The 19,977-nt window shown below is 43.6% G+C and overlaps 2 protein-coding genes across 6 annotated transcripts in view; one reads left to right on the top strand and one right to left on the bottom strand.

Moving 5' to 3' along the window:
* Atxn7 (ataxin 7) overlaps positions 1 to 2,169 on the bottom strand; it is a 154,212-nt gene extending 152,043 nt beyond the window's left edge. For 3 of the 4 annotated variants that reach the window (XM_041662306.1, XM_041662302.1, XM_041662305.1), the window contains exon 1: positions 2,045 to 2,169. The gene's annotated coding sequence lies outside the window, so the exon portion shown is untranslated. The remainder of the gene's footprint in view (positions 1 to 2,044) is intronic. The other variant, XM_041662304.1, reaches the window with a different exon arrangement.
* Thoc7 (THO complex 7) lies at positions 1,691 to 19,642 on the top strand. Of its 2 annotated transcripts, none has more exons than XM_041662307.1 (8): positions 1,691 to 1,745; positions 12,090 to 12,207; positions 13,116 to 13,243; positions 13,501 to 13,587; positions 16,577 to 16,634; positions 18,340 to 18,406; positions 18,569 to 18,638; positions 19,453 to 19,642. In XM_041662307.1, the coding sequence occupies exons 1-8, from the start codon at positions 1,697 to 1,699 to the stop codon at positions 19,518 to 19,520; spliced, it is 645 nt and encodes a 214-aa protein (XP_041518241.1). In that variant the 5' UTR covers positions 1,691 to 1,696; the 3' UTR covers positions 19,521 to 19,642. The 2 variants fall into 2 exon arrangements, with proteins under 2 accessions (XP_041518241.1, XP_041518242.1); XM_041662308.1 differs by lacking the exon at positions 1,691 to 1,745 and adding an exon at positions 2,052 to 2,387.
* Positions 19,643 to 19,977: the final 335 nt, after the last annotated feature.

The following is a 19,977-nucleotide window of genomic DNA, read 5'->3' on the forward strand; positions in this document are numbered from 1 at the left end:
TGATTAACAAAATTGTGAGTGATCAAATAAACTTTCGAAAGTGTTTGGCCATTGGCTCATCTGTGAAAACCTGACCTTGTCTCACGGAAGCTTAAATCATAGAGGGCAGAGCAAGGTTCTGATGAAAACGTTAACCACTATTTGACATCGCCAAATACCGTTCCAAAGTCAGCAAGGTGCTGATAAGATCAAGACATGCCTTTTTAAAAGCAACCTTTTACTACTTGACAGTTTCCTTCCAAACAAGAAATCGCTCCACCAAAATGTTGGGGTGCCTATGCAGGCAGCCCTGGCTGCCCCCAAACTCCTTATTTAGACCCAGATTGGCCTCAGCTCATGGATCTGTCGGCCCAGAAGGGATTAAAAGCTCGAAAAACAAAAACAAACAAACAAACAAAAAGCATGGCCATCACCGTCTCACCGGAGTTTAAGATTACTATTCTCCTTCCTCTCACATCAATGAAACGAACAGATCCAAAGTCCAAGTTATGAACAGCCTTTATGGCAATACTCTTTTAAAAAGTCAGGGACCACAGTTTCAGCTTTTAGAACAGGTCAGTTATGCCTCAAAAACATCTTCATTCAAGGTATCTTCTGCCTTTGCGACAGAAGTCAGTAACGTATTTGACAATATACATAGTTGTGCATAGAGGTTAAAAACCACTTCGCTACCATACACTGAAATATCCCAGGTTTTCTGCTAAAGAACTGAGAGAACACAGGGCAGATACATGGACCCCACTCCGGAAAAGAAATCTGAACAACCAAACTGACCCCTGCACAATTGCTTTATGCAGAATCGGAAGACACAAGGGACTTGGGATCACGAAAACCTGGGTTCCAAAGTCGAACACGCTTCTGGGTGTAACTCTAGCCTGTTGGAGATCAAGTCAGCCATACCCCTGGGGCTGTCTCCCACAGCTTACACGGTTCCATTTAGGAGACACTCATCAAAGCTGAATCACAGTGATCTTCCCAGAGAGATGACAGTAGAACCTGCAGCGCGTGCCCAGGAATTGTGTACTCTATGTGGGGGCCAGCCATGAAATCTAAGTCTGGGCAGGTCACCCAAAGGAAGTTCTTTACTTCCAACCATTATCACCTGGGACTCTGGCCATCGATGAATTTAAATGGAGTCTGAAGTCTCAATAGCTTACCCTGAGACAACCCCTGTCAGGCCCGACCCCCACCCAAGAGCAGACCATTCAAAGGAAATGCCTGGCATTGCAAGAGCTGTGGACAGAGACACCTGCCAGTGCACCTCAACAGGACACCCCTAGACAAATGTCAGCCAATCAGGGGCCCTAAACCTCAGAGATCCCCCTCACCCCCTCCTCTACTACTATAAAACCCCTTTTTTGTTTTTTTGTTTTTTTTTTCAGAGACAGGTTTCTCTGGGGCTTTGGAGCCTGTCCTGGAACTAGCTCTTGTAGACCAGGCTGGCCTCGAACTCACAGAGATCCACCTGCCTCTGCCTCCCGAGTGCTGGGATATTCTAATTGAGCTCGGGGCTCTCTGGATATTCCAGTACGTTGGACATGCAGAGAGACCGAGTTTGCAAACTTGTTTAAAATAAAGGCTCTTTGCTTTTACATATGGGATCCCAAGCAAGGTTTCCAATGGCAGCGCCACCTCCCCCGACACTTTCTGCTTTCGACTTCCCCTTAAGAAGCTTTCGGTTAAAGGCAAAGATAAGATGAAAACTATGGCGCCCCATCTGGATTCCAGCACCGTGGAAGAACTGGGTGAGGGGCGAGGACGGCAGGAACCTAAGCTCCGGGTCCTGCACAAAGTCCTCCCGGAGGTCGCCAAGTTTCTTTCCCCCACTTCCCTGGCACCTGCCAGAGCTCAGGACCAGAGGATGGCTTGCCGCGCCCGCCTCGGGGACCCGGGTTCGAGACCCGCCGCGCCATGCGTGGGCGCCCATCTCCCCCACCGGCGCGAGCGGCCCCCGGCGGCCAGGGATTGACAGTCACCACCCGGAGCGACGGGCGTGGAGACCCCCCACCCCCCCACCCCGGAGCACGCGCAGCCCCGAGCTCACCTGGCGGCTGGCCGCGGCCTCCAGGGCGGCCTGTGGGCGCAGGCCGGGCGGGACGGCGGTGTGCGCGAGCCAAGCCGCCGCCGCCCGCCTCGCCCTTCACCCGCCGGCCGCTCCGCGCCCCCCGGGGGAGAGCGGCGAGCGCGGACAGAGCGGGTCCCGCGGCGGCGGCGGCGCGGCGCGGGGCGGCGCGACTCAGGAGTCGGAGAGGGCGGCCGCGGGCGCCGCCGCCTCCTCCTCCATGACTGTTTACCCGGCTGCATTGTGGGAGTTTGACCTCCGCCGCCAACCGCCGCCTCAGCTCGCGCCGTCGCTGCCGCGCACGCCATGGGAGCCGTGACTGACGGTAAGGCCGCCGCGGGGTGCGGGGACGCGGGAGAAGCGGGGCAGTGCCGGGCTCCGGGCCGTCTGGGGTCGGGGGGAATGGGGGTGGGAGGCCCCCGGGCGGCGGCGGAGCTCGGGGAGCCCCGGGAGGTGCGTTGCGCCGCCCAGGGGGCTTCGCTGGCCGGGCTGGGTCGGGCCCACGGACCGTGCGCTGGGTCTCCCGGAGCTCGGAGCGCGGTGCGGCGAGGACACCGAGTTGGGGACTGGCTCCAGCAGGCACAGGGGCGTCTGGAGGGCCGCTCGGGAAGTGTACCTGGGCGACCTACAAGATAAAAAGCGCCGTGGAACCGGCGGCTGAGACCGCGGCGGCTCCGGGAGGGAGCGTGGGGAGGGGGTTTTGCAGGCCTGGGTGGATTGGGGGGATGGATTGGATTGGGAGTGATGGATGGGGAACGGTTGGTGTCTGTGGGCTGAAAGCAGAATTAAGGGGACGTTTCGGGGGAGGTGTGGACTTTAGCGATGGGCAACCGGAGCCAGAATTTGCTTAGGTACCCACTTGGTAGCAAGGTTTCCATCCAAGGCTTTTGGGGCTGGGCTTGAGAGGGGGACCAGTAGCTATGAATATCAGTGGAGAAACTGAGGACTGACGTCCAGGACTTGGGAAGAAAAGCCCAAATGTGAGGACTGGTCGAGATGTCAAGGTGGGGGATAGATAGAGGGATTTTAACCCTTTTTTGAGGCCAGTGCCGTTTATCAGAAGGTGTTTACCTTCCTTCCGGGCAGCGCTTTACTTAACACAGTTTGCTACCCAGAAGCTGCAGGCAAAGTCTTTCCATCTTAGATGTTTGTAGTTCGCTGTGGGTGTAACCGTTAAATAATTGGGGTGGAGGGAAGGTGTGTTTATTGTGTGTGCGCCTCTGTGCTGTCTCTGGCCGCATCTCCCTCCCTCTCTCCCCGTTCCCCAGTCAGAGGATAACTTGCTGAGGTCACTTCTTTCTTTCCACCCTGTGGGTCCTGGGGATTGAACTGAGGTGATTGTGGATCCGTTTCTACCTGGCATTTACAAAACTTGAAAGACTTCCTTCCCCTCTTCCTTTGAAGGATAAATAAGTATAGTAGGACTGGAATTACAAGTGACCAACCACTTGTACAAATCCCAAATGCTCCGGGTGGTGGTGGTGGTGCACGCCTTTAATCCCAGCACTCGGGAGGCAGAGGCAGGCGGATCTCTGTGAGTTCCAGGCCAGCCTGGTGGTCTACAAGAGCTAGTTCCAGGACAGTCACCAAAGCTACAGAAAAACCCTGTCTCGAAAAACAAAAACAAAACAAAACAAAAATCCCAAAATGCTGAAAGAAATTGAGTACATCAGGTATTAATTAGCTAGAACTTGGAAAAGTTAAGCACCATGGATTTTTATAGTCAGGGAAAGCCATTGGAAAGTTTTTTGATTTGGTTTGGTTTTGTTTGGATTTTTTGAGACAAGGTCTTTCTATGTAGCCTTCGCTGTCCTGGAACTTCCTCTGTAGATCAGGCTGGCCCTGGAATTCACAGAGATCCCCAATAGTTCTGCCCCCTGAGTGCTGGGACTAAAGGTACTTGCCACCACACCAGTACAAGCTTTAAGTGTGATGCGATCAGATCTGCTTTTGTGTAATTAATTGGAGTATTTCTTTGCAATGCTGAGAACAGGGCCACAGTCTTATTCATTTTGGAAAGTGTTTTACTTCTTATCCTGATCTACATCCTCAGCCCCTGCACGTGAGGAAATGGGAAGGGTTGCTGAAAACACCCCCTTCACTAACCTTTACTGTAGTAGGTGTCCGCCAGTGTCCTAATTATCCCTGTGTTTTGTTTGTTTGTTTGTTTTTTGTTTTGTGAGACAGGGTTTCTCTGTGTAGCCCTGGCTGTTCTGGAACTAGCTCCTGTAGTGACCTCGAACTCACAGAGATCCACCTGCCTCTGCCTCCGGAGTGCTGGGATTAAAGGCGTGCACCACCACCGCCCAGCATTATCCCTGTTTTATAGAAGTTGCTACTCAAAGAAATTAAGTAACTTGTCCAGAGTTGCAGTAGTAGTAAATTCCAGAACCTGAGCTTAAAAGCCAAGCCCCCCCCCTCGTGTGTGTGTGTGTGTGTGTGTGTGTGTGTGTGTGTGTGTGTATATGTGGGTCTGGTGTCTGGAGTCTCCCAGAGTGTCCTATCTGTAGTACATGGTTCTGAGCTGGTACATAGGTGCTGGGAATTGAACCAGTACCTCTGGAAGGACAGCCTGTGCTGTGCTCTTAACTGCTGAGGCATCTCTCTGCCTGGCCTGCATGGTCTGAGTGCAGTTCCTGCTGCAGTAGTGCTAGTGAGAGGTGATGGGGCCAGCCCTCCAACCAAGGGACTTCAGTAAGTGAGCAGAAGTCAGGCCAATTCCTGGACTGGTCAGACGTTTCTGACTTGCATGATTTTGTACCTTGCTCCAAAGGAGTGGTGCATTTGTTGGGTGAGGGAGGGGAAGGAATGATGAGCTATAAACTTGCCAACTTTAACCCCTAACTCTTAGAGGCCATAAGAAGCCCACTTTTGAAACTGCAACTTCTGGCCTTGTGGCGATTACCTAGCTTCTTTGAGGCTCGGTTTTGTTCTCTGTAAATTAAGATAATAATAAAATCTACCTCGGAATGCTGTTTTAAAAATAAAGGGCATTGTGCTGAATCAAACACATGGTAATAGTCAGTACATGTTTCTTAATACAGATGTGACTTTACTAACCTCTACCACTCCCCCAGGGAGAACTGTATCTGCACTGATTGCCATTCCCTACTTTGTTTGAGGAAGAGAATTGAACTAAAGTAATTACTAAGGAAGCAATCAACAAATATGAGGTGCTAGGTATAGAAGGAAATTAGAGGGGTGATACTGGGATCTAGACAGCATTATCTGTGTGTGTGTGTGTGTGTGTGTGTGTGTCTGTGTGCATGCTTGTGCCTGTGTGTGCTTTTGTGTGTGCAGGTGCATACGCTAGTAGGGATTGAACCAAGACTCCTTTGCATGCTCTGCAAACACTCTGCATCCCCAGCTTGTTCACATACAGAAAAGTCAGTGGGGATTGAGGAGGTTCTGGGGAGTTAGTGACTTAGGCAAGGGGCAGCTCATTTCTGACAAAACCACGCCTAAGTTTTGCCAACTAAAAGCTGGTTAAGATATGTCACTGGTAATTTAAATTATTCTAACAGCCTATGTGTTGTAGGTGATAATTTAAGGTGTGTTGAATTGTGTTAGAGCCCATTTTGTAGTACAGAGAACATTAAGTAGATATGCTGGTGTCTAGAGTAACAGATGGGAAGTGAGAAAATGGGGAAATGTCCCACTTAATAGAGCAGTTTGACTTTACAGCTCTCATGCACATATACTTATTAAATTTCAAATGATTTTAACATGCTCATAAACAGTATGACAGAATAATGGCACTATTCAGTAATGTAATTGTATATCTTTTCCAATGAAGGCAAAGATGACACTGGTCATCTGTAAATGGACGGTGATAGCATAGACTTTATGGGGTCGTTTCAAGGATACAGAGTGGTAATTCATGTAAGCACTTTGAAAGTGAATGGCTATTCATTAGCTAAGCTGGTTCAGCTCTCAGTGAGCGGAGACAAATGGAGTGAACATTGTAGAAGCCTTTGCTGCCTTTGTTCACCAGGGCCAGTACATTACATTCATCCCGTTTGCCCCTCTGCATGTGGACTACTTCAAATATTGAATAATTTCTCTTTAGCTAAGGTAGGTTTTTAAAGCAAAATTGAAGTTTTATCCTTAAATTATGCAATTGTGCAATCCCACTTTCCCTTGCTAAATACTGGGATTGTGGGCATGTCTGCCTTAAAATTTTTTAATTTTGGTTTTACCGTGAACAGTTTGTTTAAACGAGACATAAGTACCTCAGATGAGAGCTGCATTTACACGGAAGGAGTCAAGCTCCCTTGTTTATTTATTCTGTCTCCCTTTATATATATTCTTATTGTTGACCTAATGATTTTAAAGTTCACGAAGGGTGGGGACAGGAGTTCTGCCATGAGGAGTGCAGCAGATGAGCATATGTAATTCATCTCAACAATACACAAGTGGGGTGATGCAATGATAAATCTAATAGGAATCTATGTAAACATATCATAGTGTCTCCTCGAGTTAGTGTCAATAAAGTCGTTTCTAAGCTGTTTTTGCTTATTTGTGGTTATAGAATGGCCCCAAGGCCTGCTGGGAGTAGCACAAGCAACCAGATTACTTTTGAAGGCTTCAATCATGGTAATTTAGGAAGTCGAAAGCGCTTTAGGAGCCTGGAGTGGTTGTGCACCCCTTTCCTTTGTCCCAACACTCTGGAGGCAAGCAGATCTCTCGAGTTTGAGGCCAGCCTGGTCTGCAAAACGTCCAGAGTGGCTTTGCCAGCCAGGACAACACACAGAGAAACCCTGTCTTAAGGGAAAAAAAGAAAACATTTTAGGTATGTTCAGTATAGGGTCTAAATGAGGAGGTGTTGCTGAAAATAAAAATGCTCCTGCCGTATGTGTTAGGAATAAAGAGAAGGGAAGCTATTCTCATCCTGGGAATGTACCTTTCTCCTCATTGTTAGCGTAGTCTCTACAAGGTGTATGTTACAGCAGTAATTCTTGTCTGGTTTTCTAGGCAGTAACTGTCCATACAACATTTAAGAAAGGAATGCTGTGACCTTGCTATAAGTTAGAGGCAAACAATCATAACTGGGCAATTTTTTTGAATACATATTACATATTTACATAAATACCTAGTTGTATGTCTAGCTAAGTATCTTCATTTACTCATGTAACGCTTTTAGGGCATTGCAAGCTGTGGGTTAAAATTTAAAGATTTAAAAGAGTAATGTGTGAGGCATTATCCTACGGACTGACATTTTCTTTCACTTTTGTTCAGTGTGATTCTCAACAGCCCACAAACTAGGTAGTTTTATCCCCCCCACCCCCCCATGGAGTTACGAGCTGATCTCATGTGCTCATACACAAAGCAAACTTTGGGTACACAACCAAAACCTTCGTCTCCAAGTTTCAGTTTCTGGCTCAGTCCTTAGAAAAACTGTGCTTAGAGAGTAATAGGGCTGAAGTGCACAGAGGGTCTGAGACTGCCCAGATAAGAGCCTCTGCAATGCCAGCTGAGTTCCCACTTCCCTCTCATGCCCCCTGCCCAATCCTAACCTGCCTGCTGGAACTTGGGCTTCTCCTCTTCCATTAAGCCACTTAGTTCCTAACTGCCTGTGGCTTGGCAACTTCCTGACTAGTCTTCCTGCCTGTGGGTTTGCCCAGTTGCCATCTTCCACTCGCTCCTGCCCATGTACCAACAGATACAGCCTTCTCTGAAGGCAGCCTGTAAACTACCATTCCTATCGCCACCTTGGCCTTCTCATCTGGTCTTCAGGTTCTGGTGTACCCTTTCCCCAGCTCTAGAGCTCACCGCCTCGACCTGCTGGCGAGGCGTGAAATGGGAAAACTTTAGCCTTCTTTGCTTTTATAACAGAATAACTCCCAGATTTTGAGTACTCTTCTGGTATCTAAGTCAAACTTTACATTTCTTCACCTTCTAGTTTGTCTTCCAGTGACTGGTTTTTTGCTTTGTTTTGTTTTGTTTTTGTAGTGAGGGCCTTCTCTTGATAGCTCCTTTCATTTGTTATTTTATGTCTTCCCAGGGTATCTATGCAAACTCAAGCATATGTAAATATACTTCTCCCTCCCATTTTTATTTCAATGACAGCATACTATACATTCTTTGTCTTGGATATTAATTTATCTCTGTATCAAAAAGTATTTCCTCATCCTTTGTTTCCAGATTGATAATATCTCATTCTGTTCTTATACCAAATTTTAACTTGTTCACCCACTTACAGAAATTTGGGGTGTTTTTCATTTATTATTAAAATGTTATAGTATATAAATGGTGTCATTGCTTAATTCAGCTATATCTAATACTGCTGAATGAAACCTGTGTTAGAAATTTTGAGAAATGTTGATAAAGAGCCACTCAAATCCCACCTGATCTGAATGTCCCCAGCTCATCTGTGATATATTCTCTTCTAACTACCGCCGCTGCCTCAGTGTGTGTGCTGATGCAGATGCTATTTCTGCTCTGAGATTGAGAGGCTTCCTAGCCTCAGCATTTACTTTTATGCCTTTTGTGCATAAATTTTGCTCACACCTTTTGTATAAGTACTTGTTGCTATGACAATGAAAATAACGGCCGCTAGTCTTTGTTAGTGTTTAATAAAGGCAGTGGTCTTTAGAAGGCCTTTGAGGCATCACAAACCCAATTTTAAAATACTGAAGTCAGGCTGGGCGTGGCATCATGCCTTTTAATTCCAACACTCCAGAGGCAGAGGTTGAGTGAGCTCTGTGAGTTCCGGGGCATCCAAGACTATATAGCAAGACTCTGTCTCCAAAAAAGAAAAGATCTTGAAGTCTGTCATGGTACCTCACTCACACCTGTAACAGCAATTAAGAGATTGACACAGAAGGCTAGGCTGACCTACATACATATCTGGGCTGTAGAGGAAAGTCAAGTTGGCTGGGGCTGTTGATTTGATGTATTGGCTTCTCAACATTTCCCAAATTGGAGTGCTGCGTTCATATGTGAAGATGCATAGATCTTAAAGTGTTCACCCAGAACTATCACAATATTTTTAGTTACTAGACTTAAGATAGTAGTTGTGGTGGTGGCTCCTCTCTGTCTCCTACTGCATTTGTGTCTGACATCCCAGGCATCCAGGAAGAAGGGCAGTGCTTGGTAGGAAAGGAGTGAGGAGCAGAGCGCCTGAGCAGCACCATTACTTCCCGATGCTGAGCAGAGTGGATGCTCCTTCTGTCCCATTTAGACCGTCAACGTTGTCGTGCATGTTAGCACACACCTTCATATTCCTCTTCTTAATTCTTCGTGTGTGTGCGTGAGCTCCTGTGTGAGCAGGTGCTAGAGAGGTCTGGAATCTTAGAGCCTTGGAGCTGGGATGACAGCCATTAAGTGCTGAGAACTCTGCTTCTGTCAAGTGCTGGGAGTAAAGGCAGCCTTGGGGCTGGAGAGCTCTGTGGTTAAGAATGAGCATTGCTCTCCAGCCCCAAGGCTGCCTTTACTCCCAGCACTTGACAGAAGCCGGCTGCAATCTTATGTGCGGGGGTATTTGAGGCCAGCAAGGTCTACACAAGTTTCAGAACAGCCAGGAATGCAAAGTGAGACCTTGTCTCAAAAGTGTATGTGTGTGTTTGGGTTTTTTTTGTTTGTTTGTTTGTTTGTTTCCCAGGCTGTGTAACAAACAGCCTGGCTGTTCTGAAATTCTCACTGTAGACCAGGCTGGCCTTGAACTCTCAGAAATCCGCCAGCCTCTGCTTCCTGAGTGCTGAAATTAAAAGCCTGTGCCACCAGCACCTGGTGATTTTAATCTTTTAAAGGACTAAGTTTTATTTATCTGGGTCTCTTGAAGTAACATTGTTCAGTGATTAAAGTTTGAAAAATTAGTGTTTTTGAAACATAAAGTTAAATGATCGGACAAATCTGTAGCTTGCACAGCCTTTCAAAAGTTAAAAGTGTCTAAGGCTGTCCTGACCTGGGCCCATCTCTCTCGCCTGTCCTTACATACACCTGTGCCTACACACAAGCGCTGTTGTCGGAGACTTAGCTGTTGATTCATGTTGTCTCTCCAGAAATTATTCATACTTTAAATGTTTATTCAAAATATTATTCAATTAATTAATTCAGTTAAAAAGAAAATTAAAGCCCAGAAAACAAACAAAAATTATAAAATGGTATCTAAGAAAATCATTTGCATCTTTATAGTCCCCTTATCAGAAACAATCACTATTACTGTCCATTACCCATGAACCCCTCCAGAGATATTTTCTGCATGTGTGCACACTTCTTTACATTTTCTTACACACTGGACAGCAGCATGCTCCACGTCTCAGAAGTTACTTTAATCATCTAAAGAGGTTGTGTGGGGTCTGCAGTGCAGTCTTTCACTACAGACAATACTGTTGTGCATGCCGTGCGTACCTGTAACTCCAGCCTCTGCCACAGAGTATCAGAACAAGCTGCATAGCTGCAGAGAGAGATCCTATCTCAGAATCCAACAGGAAAAGAGAAAAATTCTATGCTTGCGGGGACAAAAAGCTGCATCCATTTCAAGCATTGTTCATTATATCTGTCCCTGCATGTTAAACAGTGTGTGAGTACAGTTTCTGAATGTCTTGTCAACAGTGTGGTGCACATTATGATCTGCTAGATGGAAATGGATTTTTCCCGTTTCCTTTAGTCTTTCTGATTATGGCCCAGCACTATTTGGTCCCAGTAAGAACTCTAGCTCAGAACTGCCCAACAAGGTGGTTTGGACCCCATTTGTTCTGTCATCATTTGCATTACTTTTGTGTTTTATTTTCTCTTTGCATTGAAGCAAAGAATGAGACGTGGAATCAGGTGTAGTGGCTCACACCTGTCGTGGAAGGCAGAGGCTGCATAGTGATTTCCAGAGCAGCCTGTACTGGTCAGACAGCAGCAACAAAAATGAGAGTTGCTTTAGAGCGTGTAACAACTACGTTATATTACTTCATGAAGCTGCACTCTTTTCTCTGACCTGCCATGTCTGAATGAGTTGATACTGCATGCAAGGATCCTTCCTTTCCCTGTCCTCCTGTCAGTTCCTCTCACCTAGCTAGACATACGTCCTGGGTAGACTGTGTGTAGTCCTGATTAGATGTGTGTAGTCCTGATTAGATGTGTGTAGTCCTGATTAGATCTGTGCAGTCCTGGATAGATGTGTGCAGTCCTGGATAGATCTGTGCAGTCCTGGATAGATCTGTGCAGTCCTGGATAGACTGTGTGTAGTCCTGGATAGATGTGTGCAGTCCTGGATAGACTGTGTGTAGTCCTGGATAGATGTGTGCAGTCCTGGATAGACTGTGTGCAGTCCTGGATAGACTGTGTGCAGTCCTGGATAGACTGTGTGTAGTCCTGGATAGATGTGTGCAGTCCTGGATAGACTGTGTGTAGTCCTGGATAGACTGTGTGCAGTCCTGGATAGATGTGTGCAGTCCTGGATAGATGTGTGTAGTCCTGGATAGATGTGTGTAGTCCTGTTAGATGTGTGCAGTCCTGGATAGATGAGTGCAGTCCTGGATAGATGTGTGCAGTCCTGGATAGATGTGTGCAGTCCTGGATAGACTGTGTGCAGTCCTGGATAGACTGTGTGCAGTCCTGGATAGTGCAGTCCTGGATAGACTGTGTGCAGTCCTGGATAGACTGTGTGCAGTCCTGGATAGTGTAGTCCTGGATAGATCTGTGCAGTCCTGGCTTCCATTGGTTTGGGCAGATGTTTTTCAAAAGTGGTTCTCTTAACAATTATTGGCTTAGCCTTTCTGTTAGACCTGCAAATTTCCTCTCACAACCCATGGAATGCCAGTTCTGAGGGCAGAGTTTCACCTGGGCCCTCATCCCAACATACCATAGATAATCATTTTTCTTTGAGGGGGAAAAAGACATTTTTAATTGTGACAAGAAATTAAATTTACCAGTTTTACTTTCTTGCTTTTAAGTGGCAGCTCAGCCAATGGCATTAAATATACTTACACTTAAGTCATTTTCTTTTGGATGCGCAAATGAGTAGTAATACTGGTTGTCTTGAGAATTACCCAAAACCAAATGTTCATTTCAATTCTTACCCTTTTTCCTCTAGACGAGGTCATACGGAAGCGTCTTCTGATTGATGGAGATGGTGCTGGGGATGACCGGAGAATTAATCTCCTCGTGAAGAGCTTTGTCAAGTGGTGCAACTCTGGATCCCAAGAGGAGGGGTACTTACTTCCTCAGCCGTTTCTATACCAACGTCCTGGTGGAGTATTCTCTAGGCCATGTTAAATAGTTCTCTGCCATGTTAAATAGTTCTCTTCACCTTCCCTATTCAGTGCAGCCACTTCCTGACTGACTATTCTTTTTCCCAGCCTCCTTTGTGTCTGTATAACATGGAGAAAGCGCAGGAGTAAAAGGCGAAACAAAGATTAAATTCAGACTCAATAGTTTGATTACCTTTAATATCAAATCAATATTTGCTTAATATCTCTAAATGAAGATTTCTCTTTTGTTACTAAGTTAATATATAAGTTGCTGCAAAATGATTACACACGAATTTTTTGAAGTTTTTTCTGGATTTTCTGCTCAAGTGATTGTATTGTATAGAGTAGGAAAGTTGTAAGAATAGAATTCTGAAAAAAACTTTATTTGTGTTTGTGTGTGTGTGTGTGTGTGTGTGTGTGTGTGTGTGTGTTTATTTATTTTGGTTTTTCGAGACAGGGTTTCTCTGTAGCTTTTGGAGCCTGACCTGGAACTAGCTCTTATAGACCAGGCTGGCCTCGAACTCACAGAGGTCCGCCTGCCTCTGCCTCCCAAGTACTGTGATTAAAGGTGTGCCTCATAACCACCCGACTCTTAAAAAAAAAAATAAAACCTCTTAATCAAAATATTGTTAAGGGTGATTAAAATAATTCAAACAGATGCCTTGAACTGAGCCTATGGTGCTGAGAACGGTAGCCTCACCTTGCCTTTGTAACCAGAGCAGCCTGTAAGTTCAAGTACACCTTACACCTTGTCTATCTAAGAAAGTAATAAAGGCAGGTGTTCTACTTTAAGTAAAACAAATAATTGCCTGAACACGGTTTTATTTAGTTTACAATTTTTTTTTAATTCTCTTTCTCTTTTTCATTAGATATAGCCAGTACCAACGTATGCTGAGCACTCTGTCTCAATGTGAATTTTCAATGGGCAAAACTTTGCTGGTATATGATATGAATCTCAGAGAAATGGAAAATTATGAAAAAATATACAAAGAAATAGGTAAGTACTGTTTCTTGGTATAATTTTTTGTGGTTTGAGAAAAAAGCTGTCTGGTAATATTTGCACTGTAGTAAAGCTGTCGGTAATTGCCGGGTAATAAAGGGTCTGGTAAAGGTCAGCAGCCACGGTGTCATGTAATAAGACGGAGCATGACGTGCTGTGAATGTCAGCGTCTTGTTTGATCAGTGGAGCTTCTGTTAAGAGTACAGATTATACATGTAATTATAATTACCTTCTTAAAACTCCCTTTTGTGTAGAATGTAGTATTGCGGGAGCACATGAGAAGATTGCTGAGTGTAAAAAGCAAATTCTTCAAGCAAAACGAATACGAAAAAATCGACAAGGTAAGAATGATTTGAAGGACTTTGTGTGTATATTTTATTCCCAACTACAACTTCCATGAAGTTTTTAATATTGAAAGGTAAAATCTACAATGTGAATCAGTTTATAAAAAAATAATTATAATTAATTCTTAAAACTGTTACTTAAAATGGAGAAGGCAAGGTATAGTGAAAAAGATTTTTATTTTGCTGAATTTTATTGGCTACCCAAATATTCTCAGATCCTTTTTGCTAAGCGGTGTTGCAGTTTGTCTGTGAAGGTGAGCTATACGACAGACAGAGGTGTTTATCTGGTGGTTTAATGAAGCTACTTTTTAAATGGAAAAGAATTTAAACATTTTGTTAAGCACAAAGCAAGCAAACATATCCACACAAGTCCCTAACAGGAAAGTTAAGGTTTAGAGGACAGCAGGTTGGCCCAGTGGGCAAAGCACTTGCCGCCAAGCATGGCAGCTGAGTTTGAGCCCCAAAATCCTGTGTCCTGTGGTAGAGGAGAGACGTGAGCCTCTGGCCATACCATAGCACTACCACACACAGGCACTAAAGTACAGTGAAATACATTTCCATATTTCTGAAGAAAGGCTAGAGTTTATTTTATTCCAGTCTCTGTTCTTTTAAAGTTAGCATCGCCTCCATGTGGTTCCTAAGATATTTGAAAATCATTTTAATTTTGTATGTATGTCTATGTATGTGTGAATGCGGTGCCTATGGAGGGCAGAAGTGTCCATCTTATCCTGGAGTTGAGGCAGTTGTGAGCTGCACAGGAGTGCTGGGAACTGAATTTGGGTTCTGTGAAACAGCAGTATATGCTCTTAACTGCCCAGCCATCCCTCCAGCCTCAAAAATCATTTTAAATGGTGGAACATTGCTCCTCCTGTCACGTAAATTGAAAGAAGTAAAAATAAAGAGCAATGTTTAAACCGCGTGGTGGTACATACTTGAAATCCCATCACTTGGCTAAGGCAAGAGGGTTACAAATTCTCGCTAAGTCTGGGTCTCATGGAAACTTAGCTCTAAGTCATTTAAGTAAATGATGGCCATAACCTACAGTATTGTGGAAAACTAAATGAAAATAGAAAATGTTGTTATTTGATGATGGTGAGGTTTTGTGGCTTTACTTCTGTTTTGTTTTATACTGAAAAATATATTTTTTATAATGTAAAAGATTATTTAAATCAGCCTCACTGACTTACTATGCAGTGTCATGAAACAATGTGTTGCATGCTTTAGTGAGCTAATCAGTTCAGTATTTTACCACCATCACCACTACCCCAATCAATTCAGTATTTTACCACCATCACCACTACTCCCCCCCCCCCCCTTCTTTTCCTGAGACAGGGTTCTTTGTGTAGCCCCGACTATCCTGAAACTCGCTTTGTAGGCCAGGCTGGCCTCAAACTCCTGCCTCTGCCTCCTGAATGTTAGGACTAGAGGTGAGTGCCACCACCGCCTGGCTTTTTATTCTCCCTTTTAAGAAGTGGCTTTGCATCTAGTTACAGGATGTGTGAAGTTTCAGTGGCTAATTTATAGCAAATATACCAGCTTACATTAATAATAATAATAATCAATATCAGTATCAATAATATCAATTCTAAGTGATTTTAAATGTTTGTGCAGTATTTTGTTAAATTTTAAACTTAATTTATCATTTCATAAGAAAAGTTAGCAGAAGTTACATGACTTAATGTGGCAATTTCTGTGGAGCAGAAATAATGACATGAATTTAAAATCACTTCAGATTCTGAAATGTTTACATTTAAATGAGGAGAAAGTGCTGTCCACTAGATGTTCATGAAGATGATATGCTTATTTGTAATTTTATATTGTTTTAAATTATACTAATAAACTTAGTTCTTCCAGATTTTTAAGTCAACCAAGTCCAGCAATTGAAAACAAATACGAAAAGTTTATGCTGTGTGATGTTTTACTCTTTTGGCTTTTTGGGGGCCCACCACCCAGCTCCCAGATAAATCAAGTCACACTTGGAGACTTATTCTTAGTTATGAGTGCCTGGCCTTAGCTTGGCTTGTTCTTGCCAGGTTTTCTTAACTTAAATTATCCTGACTACCTTTTGCCTCTTGGCTTTTATCTTTCTCTATTTCTGCATACCTTTCTTTCATAATTGCTCTGTGACTGGCTGGATGCGTGGGTAGCTGCCCCTGATGTCCTCCTCTCCTTGTGTCTGGCTTTTCTTTCTCTTACTCCTTGTTCTCTCTTTATAGTCTGTGTGCTAGCCCTGCCTCTCCTTGCTTCTGCCCTGCTATTGGCCATTAATCTCTTTATTAGGACCATCAGGTGTTTTAGACAGGCAAAGAATCACAGCTTCACAGTTATTCAAATGCAGCATAAAGAAAAGTAACACACATAAAAATACTATTCCCAGTAAATTCAGTCAGATAATCTAATAAAAGCAAGGGCTACATCTAGTATCTCAGGCTTCTATGGCTTATTTTTTCCTCCTTGTCCTCAGTCTTTTGGGGCTGACCAAAATGGAGATCAAGGTCACACAGCAGGATATGGGAGATTTCCTTCATCTTCTTCATCTCCAAAGGAATTAATTGTATTAATGTTCGTAATCATCACTTCCAGTTTTTGCTTGTGCTCATGATAATTCTTAAACATCCTTCCACATTTTAATCCAGTCTCTGAAAGAAGTCAGGACAGGAACAGAAACAGGGCAGAAATGTGGAGGCAGGAGCTGATGCAGAGGCCTTGGGGGATGCTACTTATGACTTGCTTCTAGCTTGCCTTTTTTGGGGTTGAGACAGCATTCTCAGTATTACAGCACTGACTCCTGGAACTTGAGTTGTAGACCAGGCTGGCCTTACACTCCCCAAGGTCCACCTGCCTCTGCCTTCTAAGTGCTGGGGTTAAAGGTGTGCGCCATGCAGGGCTCATTATTGTCATTTCTTTATTAATTTAGGAAAGTGAAGTTCTGATAATCCAGGTTCAAAAAGCTCCTTAACTTGTCAAATATTTTCATGTCTTTCAGAATATGACGCTTTGGCAAAAGTAATCCAGCATCATCCCGACAGGCATGAGACACTGAAGTAAGTTTAGAGCATTACAGGGAGCTGTCTTTCTACAGATAGTTGGAAAATTCCTTAGGCAAAGACAATGATAATATGCATATCAAAATCACAAAAAGGACAGGTAGAACCTGACAAAGCAATACTACTCTGGAACAGGTGACATGACCCAGGAAGGAGCCAGCTTCCAAGGGGAAGTATCTGACGTCCCAAACCATAGATAAAGTTACTAAACATCCCTGAGTCCTGAATTCACCCATTCTCCTCATCTAATCTCTTTTGTGATAACCAGCTTTGGGGACGCCCAGATTTGTTTGTTAGCAAAGGTGGGGCACGCTGTCTTCCTGCTCAATACCTGTCTTCTGTAGAAATTTCTATGTGGTGTGTGAGCAGGTAATTTTGTGGGACTGACTCTGTAAATTTGACTGCTAGAACAAAGAGTGAATAGTACGTCTCTAAGGCCTCCTGGTGTGGGGAATGGAAAGGTCATTCTGTTGCCCCTGTAGGAGAAGTTACACTGCTGAGGTGTTTTGGGAATGAATCCCATTCTGATGGGAGAATGGAGGCCTCACAAGGTTTCCACAGATATGACAGTGACTTTTTCCAAAAGACAAGTGTTCCCGTAGCTCTGCAAAATGGGTTATTCCATGTGGACATGTATGTTTACACTTCCTGTGGATCGGCCTGTTGGTGTGTCAGCTGTACGTCCACTGTCTAGCCTTGTGGGCTCCAACACAGAATTGTGGAAGATCTATTGTGCATTTCATTTTCAGATAAGCACATAGTGTACATCAAAAGGAAGGGGCAGTCATGTTTCAGCATTACAGAATCTTGCGCTGCTTGATTAGATTATGTCCTCTCTCCAATGGTACTACCTAGAGATCTAGAATAAATTCACGTAATATGCCTAAGAGGAAACAAATATGTGTACCAAAGCAGACTATACTAGATACATATTTTGTAACAGCTCAAGATACAAACAGTAAAAAAGACTTAATAAATTTCAAATTATGAAACATATACATCTCGTTTATGAAAAGCAACTCTCAAAATGTTATGTACTAATACTGTTAATTATTCAGAGATATAAATGATGCATCTAAAAGAATTAGAATAATATACAGATTATCTGAGTAGGAAGTAGAGGGGGAGAAATAGGTGTGAGATAGGAAATTGGGAGTCAGGTTCAGAAAGCATTTTAGTTAATTGGCAGAGTTTTTCTTTCTTTACCAAAAGAAAAACTGAAGTTGGTGTGCAAAATATATCTGTTCATAAATTTTAGTCTACATGACATTTTCTTGTCATTTTAAAATTTGTATCTAAAAGTCTAGTTGTAATAAATCAGTACAATTTAAGAGATCAGAAATCATCCTCAGTTTCAAATATCTTACCACAGGAGTGTTAGATTCCTTATTCTTTCCTTTTCTTTTATGTGTTATGCTTTGTCTGCATGCATGTCTGTGAACCACTTGTATGCTTAGTGTCCATGGTAGCCAGAGGAGTGTGTCAGATGCCTGTGACTGGAGTCACAGACAGTTGTGAGCCACCATATGGTGCTGGGAATAGAACCTGGGTCCTCTGGAAGGGAAGCAGGTGCTCTTAACTGCCAAGTTATCTCTCCCATCTCTCAAGACCCTTTTATTTTCAGAATATTATTTAGTGACCAAAATAATTATAACTTCTCTTAAGTAACAAAATATGACATTGTTTTGTTGTTTCCCCACAGGGAGCTAGAAGCTCTGGGCAAAGAACTGGAGCATCTCTCACATATTAAAGAAAGTGTTGAAGATAAGGTATTTGAATATATCCATAAGCCTTTATGTGTATGCATGTACACGTGTGCATGCGCGTGTGTGTGTGTGTGTGTGAGAGAGAGAGAGAGAGAGAGAGTGTGTGTGTGTGTGTGTGTGTGTGTGTGTACCAACTTATATATAAGTTGTTTCTTCTTAACACAGCTGGAATTGAGACGGAAACAATTTCACGTTCTTCTTAGTACCATCCACGAACTTCAACAAACATTGGAGAGTAAGTAAAAAACCATTTCAAAATTGCTGCTTATGAAGATTTTAAATGATTAGGCTGTGTCTTTTAGAAGAATACCTTGACTAGAGAGTCTGCATCCAGGATCTAGTGGTATAACTGGATGGCAATAGAAAACACTCATTTGTTCAACTTTCTGTATGCGTGCAGAAGAGCAGTGATGTAATCCGTGCTTTTCACACATGGCTAGTAGTGAGAACATTTCAAGGATGATGGGGAGTGTTTCCTAAGGATTCGGGACATGGGCAAGGTACTATAAGTCATCAGTATGTTAGGCTGCCTACATGCCTAACAAGTGGGGTACTCCAAGATTTTGAAGACTTGATTTTTCTTGTGACTATAAACAACTGGAATTGTCTGTGTTCCCTGATGATGATTGTCTTAAAAAAAAAAAAATCAGGCTGAGACCTAGGTATCAGTTTGTTTTTAATGAAATCTATCATACAAATTTTATACTCTTAGTAATGAGTAATCATAACTGAATCAGAATTTTTAAATGTATCAAATTTGTGTGTGTGTGTTTGGGGGAGAGGGTTGCATACATTGCTATGGCATGGGTGTGGAGGCCAGAGGACAGTCTGTAGAAGTCAGTTAGTTCTCCTTCCCCATGCGGGGATCCAGCCTAAATCGTTAGGCTCAACAAGATGTGCCTTTACTTGTTGAGCCTTTGCAGCCATAACTTGCCATTTTGCCATCTTTGTTTTAAATGTATTTGCTAATACAAAATAAAACTTTTCATGCATGTTCTGGCCATAAAATGCAGGTGACGATGAATAAAGTTCTGTCTTCTTACCTGCAGATGACGACAAGCTGTCAGAGGTGGACGAAGTTCAAGAAAGTACCATGGAAACAGACTCTAAGCCGTAGATGGGCTGACTGTCCCCAGTCACAGGGACAGTGGAAAGCTGCATGGGCTTACTGGGTTTGGTTTATTGTGCTTTTGAGATGCTTCAACTTTGGCAGTGAAATGCTTTGCTTTTAAATATTAATTCATGTCTCACTCATATTTCTTCACAAAAAGGCAATGTATTTGGTGTATGTGTGTTTTTTAAATGCATTTTTATCCTTTAAGGTAAAATTCAACATCTGAAAACATTTAACAAAATGTCTCAAGCTGGATCTTTGTTATTCAGAACTGGGTAACTGGTAACAGGTCAGCTGAAGAGTCTGAGAAGATCACGTTTGGAATACACATGAGGAAGCACTTTTGAAAGTGAGGGGCCGTGATCACTACTACATGTGGAACATGTTCATTGCAGGGAAGGTTTCCACTCTGTTAGGAATTGCTGGTGTATGAGATCAGTCCATCTGCATTGCTTTTCTA

The sequence above is a fragment of the Microtus oregoni genome, unplaced genomic scaffold (genome assembly GCF_018167655.1).
Source record: "Microtus oregoni isolate MIOR12 unplaced genomic scaffold, Mior012 000013F_ref0000133, whole genome shotgun sequence".
In the NCBI taxonomy this organism is placed as follows: domain Eukaryota; kingdom Metazoa; phylum Chordata; class Mammalia; order Rodentia; family Cricetidae; genus Microtus; species Microtus oregoni.

Coding starts and splice junctions, on each gene's coding strand:
- Thoc7 (XM_041662307.1), top strand. CDS start 1,697: ATGAAAACTATGGCGCCCCATCTGGATTCCAGCACCGTGGAAGAACTG. Junction 1,746..12,089: donor CAGCACCGTGGAAGAACTGG/GTGAGGGGCGAG, acceptor TTTTTCCTCTAG/ACGAGGTCATACGGAAGCGT. Junction 18,407..18,568: donor AAGAAAGTGTTGAAGATAAG/GTATTTGAATAT, acceptor TTCTTAACACAG/CTGGAATTGAGACGGAAACA.